At 40.4% G+C, this 16,058-nt stretch overlaps 2 protein-coding genes across 3 annotated transcripts in view; one reads left to right on the forward strand and one right to left on the reverse strand.

Annotated features, from left to right (window-relative positions):
- Positions 1–443: 443 nt before the first annotated feature.
- On the reverse strand, positions 444–5,640 carry LOC115192161 (apoptosis regulator BAX). 2 transcript variants are annotated; one of them, XM_029750360.1, is made up of 6 exons: positions 5,340–5,640; positions 5,150–5,180; positions 2,717–2,884; positions 1,964–2,102; positions 1,765–1,869; positions 444–1,482 (listed from the first exon to the last, which is right to left on the reverse strand). In XM_029750360.1, exons 1-6 carry the CDS (start codon positions 5,359–5,361, stop codon positions 1,339–1,341), a joined length of 609 nt encoding a protein of 202 aa, XP_029606220.1. In that variant the 5' UTR covers positions 5,362–5,640; the 3' UTR covers positions 444–1,338. The 2 variants fall into 2 exon arrangements, with proteins under 2 accessions (XP_029606220.1, XP_029606221.1); XM_029750361.1 differs by having other exon boundaries at positions 5,332–5,640.
- Positions 5,589–16,058, forward strand: part of LOC115191632 (uncharacterized) — a 14,938-nt gene continuing 4,468 nt past the window's right edge. Inside the window, exons 1-7 of the mRNA XM_029749418.1 lie at positions 5,589–5,666; positions 8,290–8,414; positions 8,529–8,559; positions 8,779–8,880; positions 9,084–9,177; positions 9,283–9,438; positions 12,135–12,268. Coding sequence (XP_029605278.1) covers positions 5,589–5,666; positions 8,290–8,414; positions 8,529–8,559; positions 8,779–8,880; positions 9,084–9,177; positions 9,283–9,438; positions 12,135–12,268 — 720 coding nt within the window. The remainder of the gene's footprint in view (positions 5,667–8,289; positions 8,415–8,528; positions 8,560–8,778; positions 8,881–9,083; positions 9,178–9,282; positions 9,439–12,134; positions 12,269–16,058) is intronic.

The raw sequence follows: 16,058 nt of genomic DNA on the forward strand, positions 1-16,058 counted from the left end.
ACATGTGAAAATCAAATTTTGACTTTCACATGTGAAAAACTTTCAAATGTTGTGAGGTGTATTTCATGGTATCACATGTTGAAATTTTGCAAATGTGCAATTTCATACTATCACATGTTGCTTTTACATGTCACATTAACTTCCCATAAGATCACATGTTAAACACGTGAAATTCATGTTTTTTTCCCGTAAGGGTAGTGACACAAAATGTACTGAGCTCTGCCCCAACACTTTGGTTTCATTACTGTAGGTCAATATATACAGTGCCCTCAGAACGTATTCACATCCCTTTGAGTTACAGCCTAAATTAAAAATGGATTACATTGAGATTTTGTGTCAAAGTAGAATTATGTTTTTAGATTTATTTTTATTTTTTTATTATTATTTTTTTTACAAATGAATTAAAAATGTCTTGAGTCAATAAGTATTCAACCCTTTTGTTAAGTGAGCAACAATAGTATTTAAGAAGATTTTTTGTGATTCAAGAGTAACATTAAAACAGAATAATATGCCACACCAACATTAGATAACTATACAGAAAACCCTCAAATTGCTGAGATAAGTACATGAAATCAATGATGAGAGAATAATCAATCAGATTAACTGAAAACTAAAATAGCAGTGCAGATGGCTGTCTTTTTCTAACTGCAGAGATGTAATAAGAGTATTTTGTGTAGAACGTTGACAAAAAAAATATTAAATCCATTTTAATCCCACTTTGTAACAACAGAATTTGGAAAAAGTCAAGGGGTGTGAATACTTTCTGAAGGCACTGATAAAAAGGAGTTTAATTTGATTTAAGTTGAGGTAAATTGACTGAGAACACATTCTCATTTACAGCAACGATCTGGGGAATAGTTACAGGGAAGAAGGATTAATGAGCCAATTAGATGCTGGGGATGATTAGGTGGCCATGATGGTATGAGGGCCAGATTAATTTAGCCAGGACACCGGGGTTAACACCCCTACTCTTACGATAAGTGCCATGTGATCTTTATAACCACAGAGAGTCAGGACACCTGTTTTAACGTCCCATCCAAAAGACGGCACCCGACAGAGGGCAATGTCCCCAATCTTTGCACTGGGACATTGGGATATATTTTTTTTAGACCAGAGGAAAGAGTGCCTCCTACTGGCTCTCCAACACTACTTCCAGCAGCATCTGGTCATCTTATTTATCTGGAGTAAACCAGAAGGTAGGTAACTAATAATACATAGACTAGGTAAACAAATGTATTTGTGTGTGTGTGTGTGTGTGTGTGTGTGCACGCCTACACATTTGCATGTCATGTCAAACAACTGCGTTAGAACCGGAGTGGGACTGTGTATGTGTGTGTGTCATGTCCTCCTGGCCAGTTTCCAGGTGATAACACTACCCATTATGACACCTCCGAGGAAGACCAGGATAAGCCCTGAGGACCGGGCGCTCATAGAGGATATCCTCTCCACCTGTACACGTGCCAGCTCAGCGAAACTGTTCATCTGGGAAGAGAGCGAGTTAAAGAGGGGGAACAAAGAATGATGAGGAGAGAGAAAGGGGAGGAGAGAAAGAGGGGGAGAAAGAAAATGGAGAAAGGAAGGGCAGAAAGAGAGAGAGAAATCAATGACAATCCCAGTTCAGTTTTCTTTAACAATAGTTAATACCACATCATACACTACAATCAAGACCAAGTTTATATTAATATAGAATATTGCCCATTCTGTTTATTTGAATACAAAGGGGAAACACTTCGGGGACAGCCCCTGATGGTATCCATATCTTACCCATCCTCCATGTTTCTGGATCCAGTCCAGTAATTTGCCTCTGAAGTACTCCAGAGTCCACTTCAGAATGTCCTTCACTAACTCGGGGAGGTTAGCAATCACCACCTAGCAGAGATGAAAAGAGTGATTTAATACACACAGTGATTGTACTGTACATCCAATAATAATAACAAAGTCACAAGAACATTGTATAACATACCTTGACAGCTATCCTCCCTGCTACGTAGAACAGCACAGCAATTCTCTCCCAGGTGATTTGACCGTCCTCAAATACCTTTTCTACCAACTTCCAGTAGCTGGGCTTGCTGGTCATTTGCCCCACCATTCCATCTATCACACTGTTGTTTGGACAGGCGGGTTGAGGGAGGTAGGGTAGGAATTAGACTACTGACTTAGACCATTGTAAACTAGCACACAGATAGACAAGCATACTCTATACTCATATTTGTTTAGCTACCCAGCAAACCAAAATGGATTCTGTGAAAGATCCCAGAACATTCGTTAGGTTGCGGGAAATGTTCTCATTACACAAAGAATATTCAATTGTGCTGATAATTAAACAATGTTTGTATAAAACATTCGCCTGATGTTGCAAGAATGTTCCCAGAACACATTTAGTCTGATTTTGTTATTACATTAACTGGAAACATAATGAGAACATTTGGGGAATGTTCTGTTGTGGTTATTACAAATGTTGTGCATAACATTTTAATGAATGTTAGAACATTCCAAGGACACCTCATTTAAATCATTTTCTGAAGAAAAAAAATGCTAATGTTAGATAAAACCTTAACTAAAACTTAATGTGAATCTTCAATAATGTTCAGAGAATGTTCCCGATTTGCTGGGTAGTCTAAGCATCAAATTCATCAATGTGAATTCACATAATAACAGTTTGAGAAATTTCACAGGTACTGTAAACCACAAAGCAATGGCTCTAATATCAACTGACTCGTCCAGCTCCCTGTTCTCCTTGAAGGCGTCTCCGATGGTACGTATCATCACAGCCAGCTGTAACACCATCTTCTGCTCCTGCTCACTCTCCAATTCCTGGGTTTCTGTGGAGACCACTACCGGGACTTCTGATGACAACACCTCATCCAGCTGCTCCTGCATCACTCTGGGGACGAGAGAGCATTCTGGTCCAGAACCACTCCTTAGAGCACATAGCCTGCTGTAGCCTACTGTGTGTAAAACTAAACAACTGTTGCCACGACACACGGTGTCTGACGGTTTTCATTTCTTCCTTGCACTTAGCTGATAATGTAGAGAATATTTTTTTTTTGCTCTCTGTTTTTGTCAATTCCCAACCCCATGGAAAGTGCACACATGCATACACATCCAAGCAAGAGGTTGGAAGCAGCCAATGGTATTAAGTACTTAAGTAAAAATATTGAAAGTACTACTTAAGTTGTTTTTTAGGGTATCTGTACTTTACTATTTATATTTTTGACAACTTTTACTTTACGACATTCCTAAAGAAAGAAAATGTACTTTTTACTCCAATTCACACACTTTTCAAGAGAATATCCATGACTATCTCTACTGCCTCTGATCTGGTGGACTCACTAAACACAAATGCTTTGTTTATAAATTATGTCTGAGTGTTAGTGTGCACCTGGCTATCCATATTTTAAAGAAACACAAGATTTGTACCATATGGTTTGCTTAATATAAGGAATTTGAAATTATTTCTACTTTTACTTTTGATACTTAAGTACATTTTAGCAATGCATTTACTTTGATACTTAGGTACATTTAAAACCAAATATTTGTAGACTTTTACTCAAGTAGTATTTTACTGGGTGAGTTTCACTTTTACTTGAGTCATTTCCTGTTAAGGTATCTTTACTTTTACAAAAGTATGGGTACTTGGGTATTGGGTACTTATCCCACCACTGGAAGCAGACAGGTTTACAGCTACACTACCGGTCAAAAGTTTTAGAACACCTACTCATTCAAGGGTTTTCCTTTTTTATTTTAATATTTTCCACATTGTAGAATAATAGTGGACATTACAACTATGAAATAACACATATAGAATCATGTAGTAACCAAAAAAGTGGTACAAAAATCAAAACATATTTTATATTTGAGATTCTTCAAATAGCCACCCTTTACCTTGATGAAGGCTTTGCAAACTCTTGGTATTCTCTCAACCAGCTTCATGAGGTAGTCACCTGGAATACATTTCCCTTAACAGGTGTGCCTTCTTAAAAGTTAAGTTGTGGAATTGATTCCCTTCTTAATGCATTTGAGTCAATCAGTTGTGTTGTGACAAGGTAGGGGGTATACAGAAGATAGCCCTATTTGGTAAAAGACCAAAGTCCACACTATGGCAAGAACAGCTCAAATAAGCAAAGAGAAATGACAGTCCATCATTACTTTAAGACATGAAGGTCAGTCAATCTGGAAAATGTCAAAAACTTGGAAAGTTTCTTCAAGAGCAGTCGCAAAAACCATCAAGCGCTATGATGAAACTGTCTCTCATGAGGACCGCCACAGGAATGGAAGACCCAGTTACCTCTGCTGCAGAGGATAAGTTCATTAGAGTTACCACCCTCAGAAATTGCAGCCCAAATAAATGCTTCACAGAGTTCAAGTAACAGACCCATCTCAACATCAACTGTTCAGAGGAGACTGTGTGAATTAGAGGTCGACCGATTAATCGGAATGGCCGATTAATTAGGGCCGATTTCAAGTTTTCATAACAATCGGAAATCGGTATTTTTGGATGCCGATTTGGACATAATTTTTTAATTATTTTTTTTACACCTTTATTTAACTAGGCAAGTCAGTTAAGAACACATTCTTATTTTCAATGACGGCCTAGGAACGGTGGGTTAACTGCCTTGTTCAGGGGCAGAACAACAGATTTTTACCTTGTCAGCTCGGGGATTCAATCTTGCAACCTTACGGTTAACTAGTCCAACGCTCTAACCACCTGCTTTACATTGCACTCCACGAGGAGCCTGCCTGTTACGCAAATGCAGTAAGAAGCCAAGGTAAGTTGCTAGCTAGCATTAAACGTGACTTATAAAAACAATCAATCAATCATAATCACTAGTTAACTACACATGGTTGATGATATTACTAGTTTATCTAGCCTGTCCTGCGTTGCATATAATCGCTTAGGTACACGTTGCTCCAATCTCAAATATAAAATATATTTTGATTTGTTTAACACTTCTTTGGTTACTACATGATTCCATGTGTTATTTCATAGTTTTGATGTCTTCACTATTATTTTACAATGTAGAAAACAGTAAAAAATAAAGAAAAACCTTTGAATGAGTAGGTATTCTAAAACTTTTGAGCGGTAGTGTAGGTGTGTCCATATGATGCATCTTTGGTTAGTTTTGAGTATCTGTGAAAGTGAACTCACCTTTTCAGCAGGACCTCTCCTACTCTGTCATCTGTAGAACAAATAAAAAAATAAAAAAATCAGCTTAGGTCTAGTCAACATAAAAATTATTCTAAATGTCAAATAGAACAGAATCTTGATAGCTAACAATAACAATGTACTGATAACTTGGTTACATTGTGGCAGTGATAAGACTGGCAGACCTAGCTACCTGATGTCTCTACACACGCCATTGGCAGTCCACACCCAGCCCGAACGAGAACGTTAGCTAGCGAGCTGGAACTTCAGAAAACTTCAGTATAGTAATTGTAGTTATTCTCTTATAACAGGATACAACTATTCTAGCTCTATTTGACAAACAATGGTTGCTGCTGTTTTATCCCTATTAAGAAAATATGACATTCCTTTGAGATAATATGCAGAATCCATAAACACAAAAAAATCAGTAACGGACAGTCGAATGAAAGCGGAGAGCAGACGAGCTGCGGACAATCCGCGCAAGCGCATCGTCAATATGGGTCCACACGCTAATGTGTCCGTGTGGAAACTGACTACCATACACAACATGCTAGCTGACAGCTACTTTAGCTCGTTGATTTTGTCCGGCTAGCTAAAGCAGAGAGGGCGGCAACTAAGCTAGTGGGGGGAGTTAGCGCGACAGGGCAGAACAACCTTTCTTCAGGCGGCAGCACGTTGCAGTTCGTCATGGGGAGCTTTTATTTTGGTATCTGAACTCTCAGATCACAGATTTAGCGAAGCTAGCTAGCATTATTTTTGGTTAGCACGCTGATGGACTACAGAGCAAGCAAGCCAGTGTCTGATACATAGTATCATGTTGATGATCAACACAAGTTAAAAGTTACTTCTTGCAACATTGTATCATGGCTGGCAGCACCACCAACACAATACCTTTCAATCAATGGAGTACGGACCGAGTAGTTCCAGCACTGTTACTGCTCAGGTAAAAACAAAACAAAAACATTTATTTGTTGCACAAGTGTCTAGATATTCGTTGCATATGTTTAAGTATGACACAAAATACATTTTGAGGTGAATTTACTCGAAATAAAACAACATTGTGTTAGAATATCAGCCATGTAATGATATAAAATTTTTCTTTCACATCACGCTTTACACCATGTCTTAGATAATAGGATTTCTGTTAGCAGGCTATTACCATATGAACTTTATTACTGTAACTAACTCAGGAGGCAGACACGCCTTGGGTCAAGTCGGTTGGGATCTTCTGTAAAGAACAGCAGTCTGACTATTTCAACAGCTAACCACCTAACATGTCCAGATTATATTTCAAAACGATATATTTTGCTAGATTATGTGCTGTAGGATGTGCTTGGAACTGGTGAAAAGTGGGGTGGGTATAATTTGTGTTACGTTCCAACGGGAATCTGTTACAAAAAGTTCGTAAAGTACAAGGTTGCCAACAAACAACGTGAAGAAAGCCTCCAGTGCAGGTAAGCAGGTCTTGACAAGAGAGGTGATGCGGTCAAGTGAGCAAGTGGTGGGCCTCATTTGTTTTAACCTGCTTGGTTACATCAGCTGCAGTGATTGTGGTGAAGGTTGGAGAACCTTGACTCAGGGAGAAGTGGACTGGCTAGATCAACTACAGGGGCTGGAGAGGACAGGGTGGCGTTATTCATGTTTTCAATTTTGCTTTGGAAGAGGCACAAGTATTGATTGCATAGTTCTGGGGAGGCTAAGGCTGGAGGAGCTTGCTCAGAGTAGAAGACAGCACCCAAGAGTTTCCACTGCCGTTGCTGATCAGTTGGGAGTAGTAGGATGTCTGAGCTTTAAGGCCTTTTTGTAGCCTTTCTGATGTTGCTCAAACATCTGCACATGTACAGTTCTAGACGACGGCCAGTTGCTTTGAGAGAGCATAAGTGTACCAGGGAGAAGATTTGGGGAAAGACACTAGGCGCGTTTTCAAAGGAGCAACTTCATCAACTATGGAGGCCAAGCCAGTGTTGTATTGAGCCACAGAGTCAGTAACTGGCAGGTTAGAGATGGATTCAGTAAGATGGCCTGTGTTTTATAGTTTTAAGACTCCTAAACTGAATAGAGTGTTTCTTGGGCAGAGGAATAGCTAGGGTGAAGGTGATGAGTTTGTGGTCGGACAGGCCTGGCACAATTCCATCCACGCCTGTGATACAGACCAGGTCCAGTGTATGGTCTTTGTTGTGGGTGGAAAAGTCCACATGCTGTTGGAGTCCAAAGCTGTCCAGGACATCAGCCAGGCCAGAAGAGAGACTGCAGTCATGGGAGTCGACATGTTGAACTCACCAAGCACTTGCATTTATTTTCTTATATTTTTTTATTGAACCTTTATTTAACTAGGCAATTCAGTTCAGTTAAGAACCAATTCTTATTTACAATGACAGCCTGGCAAAAGGCCTCCTGCGGGGATGGGGGCTGGGATTAAAAATTAAGACTCAAGACTGAAAAATGCTTCTTTAACTTGTCTCTTCCTCTTATTTTCTCTTCCTCTGATTGAAGTGGATTTAACAGGTGACATCAATAAGGGATCATAGCTTTCGCCTGGTCAGTCTGTCAGGGAAAGTGCAGGTGTTCCTAATGTTTTGTACACTCAATGTGCAAACAATAACCTGTGAAAGTAACCGCCCCTTCCTCGTTACTTTATGGGCTTGACGATTATATCATAACGTGTGAAAACGCGGTCATTTTAAGATATACAATTATATTAGTGTTTGTGGAGGAACTTCTCCAGATGCCTTTTATGAAATATTTGACTTGAAGACCATTCAACTAGCCTACAGCATTTAGTAAACTACAAGGCTACTTCCTGGTAAATGACGTGTCACTTTCATAGCGTATAGCCCTTAGTACAAGTGGGGGGCATCAGTCACTATACCATATAGGCATTTAGCACTGCAGTGTGCAAAATAATCATAACATTTCAAAAAGACCTGAAGGCAGTAAATCCAATGCAAGTTCCAAATACTGCTTCTCGGAATTCCATCTCTTCACTATATGAACTATTTTCTCTTTATTTTTGTCAATTGCATTTTCTTTGTTTGTACCACCATTTTGTTTGATATGGTGTTGAGCACAATTAATAAAAAGTACCTTTTTTTCAATAAATGCTTGTATCAGCTGATCCAGCTGTGTCCCCCACCCTCCTCCAGTACTACCTATCCCCCCACGGTGCTGTGTGGAGTAGCCCCCTCCTGCGCCTGTGTGGTGACCCCATCCCCCGGCCCTCTGCTACCCCTCCTCTCCTTCAGGAGCCACGGGGAGGGTGTCACTCTGGGTAAGGAGGACCACACCATACTATTTATGACCACACTCACACGAATGAAACACTTATCTATCCAACTGTCTGTCTTGTCTTGACAGGGAACCGCTGCCTCTCTCTGGACTGAAGACCTAACTCTGGCCCTGGAGGCTGCGAAGAGGTACAGGGCACACAAATGCACCCATACTTACTTACACACACACTATCTTGATCTCCCAATATTCATCTCAAATCACCACGGTTGAAAACATTTTGTGTGGTGTATCCTCTCTGCATTAGATTTATAATTCCTATCACCCAGAACCCACCTGATGAATAATGGACTATGAGATATAACACACTCGCATCTTATTAACCCTTCCTCGACCTCTCTCCCCAGCCTGTCTGTGGGTTCAGTGTAAACTCCCACTCTGTTATGGACCCTTCCCTGCCTCTCTCTGGCCACAAGGAGAGTGGCAACTGCATCGATGGAGGGAAGGAGGTATGGACAATAGCCATTTTCTGTCCCTGTCCAGAGGGAAATTTGTTGATAATGCTTGTAATTATCCAATCTTGTCAGATCTTCACACATGCCTTCTAGAGTGTCGGGCTATAGGTTGTTTGTAGACAGGGTTGCTTTATATCTGAGTGTCTCCTAAATTACAATTTCCTCCTCTTTTCTAGGGTCTGTTCCAGTTTCTCTGACCTTCCTCCGCTCCTCTCCAGCCTTTGTTGACTACTCCAAGTTTGGAACGGCGGCATCACCAGCCATCATTCCAGAGGGATCTAATTTATCCAGGTGTGTGTGTGTCTTGACTTCTTTTAAATATGCTTTTGTACTTATTCAGTCACTTGTAAGGGTCATTATCTCATTCCCCCCCTCTTGTTTCAATCTCTCCTTCAGTACCCCTCGTTCCTGCAGTATGTGGGGGGGGGGGGGAGCAGTGTAAGTCTGAGTCTGGCAGCAGTGTGTGTGTCCTGGCACCAGGGGGAACTGTCCTGACGGGGAGAGGAAAGACGTTCGCAACACCGTGGAGGCAGCCATTAAAGTCCAACCTAGGTAAGCTCTGCTCTAGGCTGGATTTTTATCGACCAAATGTCACGACACAGTGTCGTCAAGGCCATATGGTACTGGGGCAGTATGGAGGTGTGTTTGACCCCTGTTTGACCCCTTCATATTGGGGACACACACCAACAAATATAACTTAATTGTATTCCTGAAGAGTATGTAAGTGAGCTATGTTTAATGGTCATCTAGATTTGTCTGTTGGTCTCCGACCCCCACACCTTTCTGATTCAGAGGGGTTGGGTTAAATGCGAAAGATACATTTCGGGTGAATGCATTCAGTTGTGCAACACACTAGGTGTCCCCCTTTCCCTTTAATACTGGCAAGCACCACAATCTCTTTGCAGAGCCCTCTGAGGTGTGTTGAAGATGGTTACGGAGTACATTTAGTGGACCATTAATCTTACTCTGGGCTCTGTACAGTATGGACTATCACATATAAATGCCTTCCTTCTCTCATCTCTTCCTTCGAAAAGACTGGTGTGAAAGGAGTTCGAAAAGAAAATGCATACGAGTCTGGTTCTCTGTGTGTGATTTTCACTGAGTATACCAAACATTAGGAACACCTTCCTACTATTGAGTTGAATCCCCTATTGCCCTCAGAACAGCCTCAATTCATCGGGGCATGGACAAGGTGTCGAAAGCGTTCCACAGGGATGCTGGCCCATGTTGACTCCAATGTTTCCCACAGTTGTGTTGAGTTGGCTGGATATCCTTTGGGTGGTGATCCACGGGAAACTGAGCGTGGTTCCCCAGCAGCGTTGCAGTTCTTGACACAAACCGGTGTGCCTGGCACCTACTACCATACCCTGTTCAAAGGCACTTACATTTTTTTGTCTTGCCCATTCACCCTCAATGGCACACACATACAATCCATGTCTCAGTTGTCTCAAGTAGAGGTTGACCGATTGATCGGCATGGCCGATTTAATTAGGGCCGATTTCAAGTTTTCATAACAATCGGTAATGTTTGGACGCCGATTATGGCCGATTACATTGCAATCCATGAGGAGACTGTGTGGCAGGCTGACCACCTGTTACGCGAGTGCAGCATCAAAAGGACCTTGTGGCTGCAAGGAGCCAAGGTAAGTTGCTAGCTAGCATTAAACTTATCTTATAAAAAAACGATCAATCATAACATAATCACTAGTTAACTACACATGGTTGACGATATTACTAGTTTAACTATCTTGTCCTGCGTTGCATATAATCAATGCGGTTCCTGTTCATTTATCATCGAATCACAGCCTACTTCAACTTCGCCAAACTGGTGATGATTTAACAAAGCGCATTTGCGAAAAAACGTACAACCGTTGCACCAATGTACCTAACCATAAACAGCAATGCTTTCTTAAAATCAATACACAAGTATCTTTTTTTAAACCTGCATATTTAGTTATAAGAAATTCATGTTAGCAGGCAATATTAACTACAGAAATTGTCACTTCTCTTGCGTTCAGTGCAAGCAGAGTCCGGGTATATGCAGCAGTTTGGGGAGCCTGGCTCGTTGCGAACTGTGTGAAGACCATTTCTTCCTAACAAAGACCGTAATTAATTTGACATAATTATGACATAACATTGAAGGTTGTGCAATGTAACAGCAATATTTAGACTTAGGGTTGCCACCCGTTTGATAAAATACGGAACGGTTCTGTATTCCACTGAAAGAATAAACGTTTTGTTTTCGAAATTATAGTTTCCGGATTTTACCACATTAATGACCTAATGCTCGTATTTCTGTGTGTTTATTATATTATAATTAAGCCTATGATTTGATTGAGCAGTGGTAGGCAGCAGCAGGCTCGTAAGCATTCATTCAAACAGCACTTTCCTGCATTTGCCAGCAGCTCTTAGCAATGCTTGTTGCACAGCGCTGTTTGACTTCAAGCCTATCAACTCCCGAGAATAGGCTGGCAATACTATAGTGCCTATAAGAACATCCAATAGTCAAAGGTATATGATATACAATTGTACAGAGAGAAATAGTCCTATAATAACTACAACCTAAAACTACTTAACTGGGAATATTGAAGACTCATGTTAAAAGGAATCACCAGTTTTCATATGTTCTCATGTCCAGCTTTTTTACATGGCACATATTGCACTTTTACTTTCTTCTCCAACACTGTGTTTTTGCATTATTTAAACCAAATTGAACATGTTTCATTATTTAAGACTAAATAGATTTTATTTATGTATTATATTAAGTTAAAATAAGTGTGCATTTTTCATTCAGTATTGTTGTAATTGTCATTATTACAAATATATATATATATATATATATATATATATATATATATATATATATATATATATATATATATATATATATATATATATATATATATATATATATATATATATATAAATAAATAAAAATCGGCCGTTTAATCGGTATCAGCTTTTTTTGGTCCTCCAATAATCGGGATTGGCATTGAAAAATCATAATCGGTCGACCTCTCGTCCCAAGGTTTAAAAATCCTTCTTTAGCATGTATCATCCCCTTCATCTACACTGATTGAAGTAGATTTATCAAGTGACATCAATAAGGGATCATAGCATTCACCTGGTCAGTCTTTGTCATGGACTGGTGTTCTTAATGTTTTGTATACTCAGTGTATATTTTCTCCTGACATTTGGATGAAGAAGAGCCCTGTGGCCCGAACTCAGTCCCTCTTCTCTCTGGCTTAGACCTTGGAGCTGAAGAGACTGGACATGGCAGTGTCACTCCACTCCCAGGCCTCTCATTGGAGGAGGCGGAGCTGAGCATCGCCCAGCTCTGTGATTGGGCCGCCCGCTGTGATAAGGAAAGGGGCGGAGTTCCGGTGAGACTTTGTATATTATGTATTCTGTCCTATAGTAGTAGCTTTTGTATAATACTATTGGCTGTTTATATTGTTAGGTTCTAAATCTGAGTGAAAAACTCAATGGATACTATGAAAGCTTAACCAGGTTTATTCTTCCTAGAGGATCAATACAGCTGCATTAGACAAAACATGTTTCCACCAAAACAAGTGTATGTGTGTATGTATATATACAGTGGGGGAAAAAAGTATTTGATCCCCTGCTGATTTTGTACGTTTGCCCACTGATAAAGAAAGGATCAGTCTATAATTTTAATGGTAGGTTTATTTGAACAGTGAGAGACAGAATAACAAAAATATCCAGAAAAACGCATGTCAAAAATGTTATAAATTGATTTGCATTTTAATGAGGGAAATAAGTATTTGACCCCCTCTCAATCAGAAAGATTTCTGGCTCCCAGGTGTCTTTTATACAGGTAACGGGCTGAGATTAGGAGCACACTCTTAAAGGGAATGCTCCTAACCGCAGATTGTTACCTGTAAAAAAGACACCTGTCCACAGAAGCAATCAATCAATCAGATTCCAAACTCTCCACCATGGCCAAGACCAAAGAGCTCTCCAAGGATGTCAGGGACAAGATTGTAGACCTACACAAGGCTGGAATGGGCTACAAGACCATCGCCAAGCAGCTTGGTGAGAAAGTGACAACATTTGGTGTGATTATTCACAAATGGAAGAAACACAAAAGAACTGACAATATCCCTCGGCCTGGGGCTCCATGCAAGATCTCACCTCGTGGGGTTGCAATGATCATGAGAATGGTGAGGAATCAGCCCAGAACTACACGGGAGGATCTTGTCAATGATCTCAAGGCAGCTGGGACCATTGTCACCAAGAAAACAATTGGTAACACACTACGCCGTGAAGGACTGAAATCCTGCAGCGCCCGCAAGGTCCCCCTGCTCAAGAATACATATACATGCCCGTCTGAAGTTTGCGAATGAACATCTGAATGATTCAGAGGACAACTGGGTGAAAGTGTTGTGGTCAGATGAGACCAAAATGGAGCTCTTTGGCATCAACTCAACTCGCCGTGTTTGGAGGAGGAGGAATGCTGCCTATGACCCCAAGAACACCATCTCCACCGTCAAACATGGAGGTGGAAACATTATGCTTTGGGGGTGTTTTTCTGCTAAGGGGACAGGACAACTTCACCGCATCAAAGGGACGATGGACGGGGCCATGTACCGTCAAATCTTGGGTGAGAACATCCTTCCCTCAGCCAGGGCATTGAAAATGGGTCGTGGATGGGTATTCCAGTATGACAATGACCCCAAACACACGGCCAAGGCAACAAAGGAGTGGCTCAAGAAGAAGCACATTAAGGTCCTGGAGTGGCCTAGCCAGTCTCCAGACCTTAATCCCATAGAAAATCTGTGGAGGGAGCTGAAGGTTCGAGTTGCCAAACGTCAGCCTCAAAACCTTAATGACTTGGAGAAGATCTGCAAAGAGGAGTGGGACAAAATCCCTCCTGAGATGTGTGCAAACCTGGTGGCCAACTACAAGAAACGTCTGACCTCTGTGATTGCCAACAAGGGTTTTGCCAGTCATGTCAAGTCATGTTTTGCAGAGGGGTCAAATACTTATTTCCCTCATTAAAATGCAAATCATTTTATAACATTTTTGACATGTGTTTTTCTGGATTTTTTTGATATTCTGACATTTTTTTTTTTTTCAAAAAAAAAATGTTATTCTGTCTCTCACTGTTCAAATAAACCTACCATTAAAATTATAGACTGATCATTTCTTTGTAAGTGGGCAAACGTACAAAATCAGCAGGGGATCAAATACTTTTTTCCCCCACTGTATATATCTGTCACACACACAGTTGAAGTCAGAAGTTTACATACACCTTAGCCAAATACATTTAAACTCAGTTTTTCACAATTCCTGACATTTAAACCTAGTTAAGATTCCCTGTCTTAGGTCAGTTAGGATCACCTCTTTATTTTAAGAATGTGAAATGTCACAATAATAGGAGAGAGAATCATTTATTTCAGCTTTTATTTCTTTAATCACATTCCCAGTGGGTCAGAAGTTTACATACATTCAATTAGTATTTGGAAGCATTGCCTTTAAATTGTTGGGTCAAACGTGTCGGGTAGCCTTCCACAAGCTTCCCACGATAAGTTGGGTGAATTTTGGCCCATTCCTCCTGACAGAGCTGGAGTAACTGAGTCAGGTTTGTGGGCCTCCTTGCTCGCACATGCTTTTTCAGTTCTGCCCACAAATTTTCTATGCGATTGAGGTCAGGGCTTTGTGATGGCCACTCCAATACCTTGACTTTGTTGTCCTTAAGCCATTTTGTCACAACTTTGGAAGTATGCTTGGGGTCATTGTCCATTTGGAAGACCCACTTGCGACCAAGCTTTATCTTCCTGACTGATGTCTTGAGATGTTGTTTCAATATATCCACATAATTTTCCTCCCTCGTGATGCCAAGTATTTTGTGAAGTGCACCAGTCTCTCCTGCAGCAAAGCACCCCCAAAAACATGAATGCTGCCACCCCCGTGCTTCACGTTTGGGATGGTGTTCTTCGGCTTGCAAGTGTCGTGTCTTTGGGGCACCATTAAACTGAAGACATGTTTATCAAATAACTCCCTGTAATTATTATTACGCGATTAAACTGATTAATCGTTTAACTGCAATTAACTAGGAGATCGGGGCACCAAGGAAAATATTCCGATTAAAGTTAGAATTTTCCTAATATAACTTTCCTATATTATAACATTATATTATAGTATCTGACCGATTTATCTTCTGGTTTAAATGGTGTATTCTTTACCTCGTCAGTCTCATTCCAAACGTCGTAAATTGTTATCTGCACGAACCCAGTCTTCACTAAGTCATCCATACATCAATTGTCTTAATCATTTATTTACTAAACGAAGTAATTCACAGAAAGCATACAAACAGTAGTTATCGTTACAAAGAAATGGTAGAGTAAATCCCTAGTGGGCTAAACCGGCATGGTGGCTTGTTAAACAAACAAGGGGGTTGGGGGCAGTGGAGAAGGCACAACAGAGTTGATAAATATTAACAATTGATATGCTAATCCTTTGCACATGAACGCTCACTCATTCGGGAACAATTGCAATCAATATATATATATGCTCAGTGTGTCGTCGGGATCCTTGTTGGAGAGTTTCGTCCTCTCTCTCTCGGTTAGAATGTATCTTTCAAAGCGACATTCATTAATGTCGTTATAGAATGGATGTTTTGTCGGTCTTCGCGTTCAATGACACCGAATTTCTAGCTGCAGACTAGTAATTAATATCAAAGACTTGTTATTATTCTGTCGGTATCGATAGTCTAAAAGTTTAACCACGTGGTATGGTCAAAGTTAAGTAGAGGAATGCATGGTCAAACCTTAGCTCTCTCTTCTGAGGTAAACTGGTCTAAAGAAAAATTCTGGGTGGGGGTTTTATACTGAACATAGAAAAGGCTGTCACATGACGCCTTGTCCTGTCTGTGTCCCTGGGGGTGTGCCGATGACTGACTGAGTTAAGCTTTGTACAGAAATACAATTCTCTCACATTAACATCAGTACATAGCATCTCAACATATTCCATATAGCTTTAATCTTATTAAATCATTTTATACAACCATTCGATGTAAGTCTCATCGCTGAGGCTAGTATATAAACCTTAGTATGGTAATATGGCCATATTGTCTCTAATGAGCCTCACAAAATTGTACCAAGTGGACCTATTTCGTAGCTGGATTCTTTACCGATCTTTTATACCTTC

The sequence above is a fragment of the Salmo trutta genome, chromosome 4 (genome assembly GCF_901001165.1).
Source record: "Salmo trutta chromosome 4, fSalTru1.1, whole genome shotgun sequence".
Lineage (NCBI taxonomy): Eukaryota > Metazoa > Chordata > Actinopteri > Salmoniformes > Salmonidae > Salmo > Salmo trutta.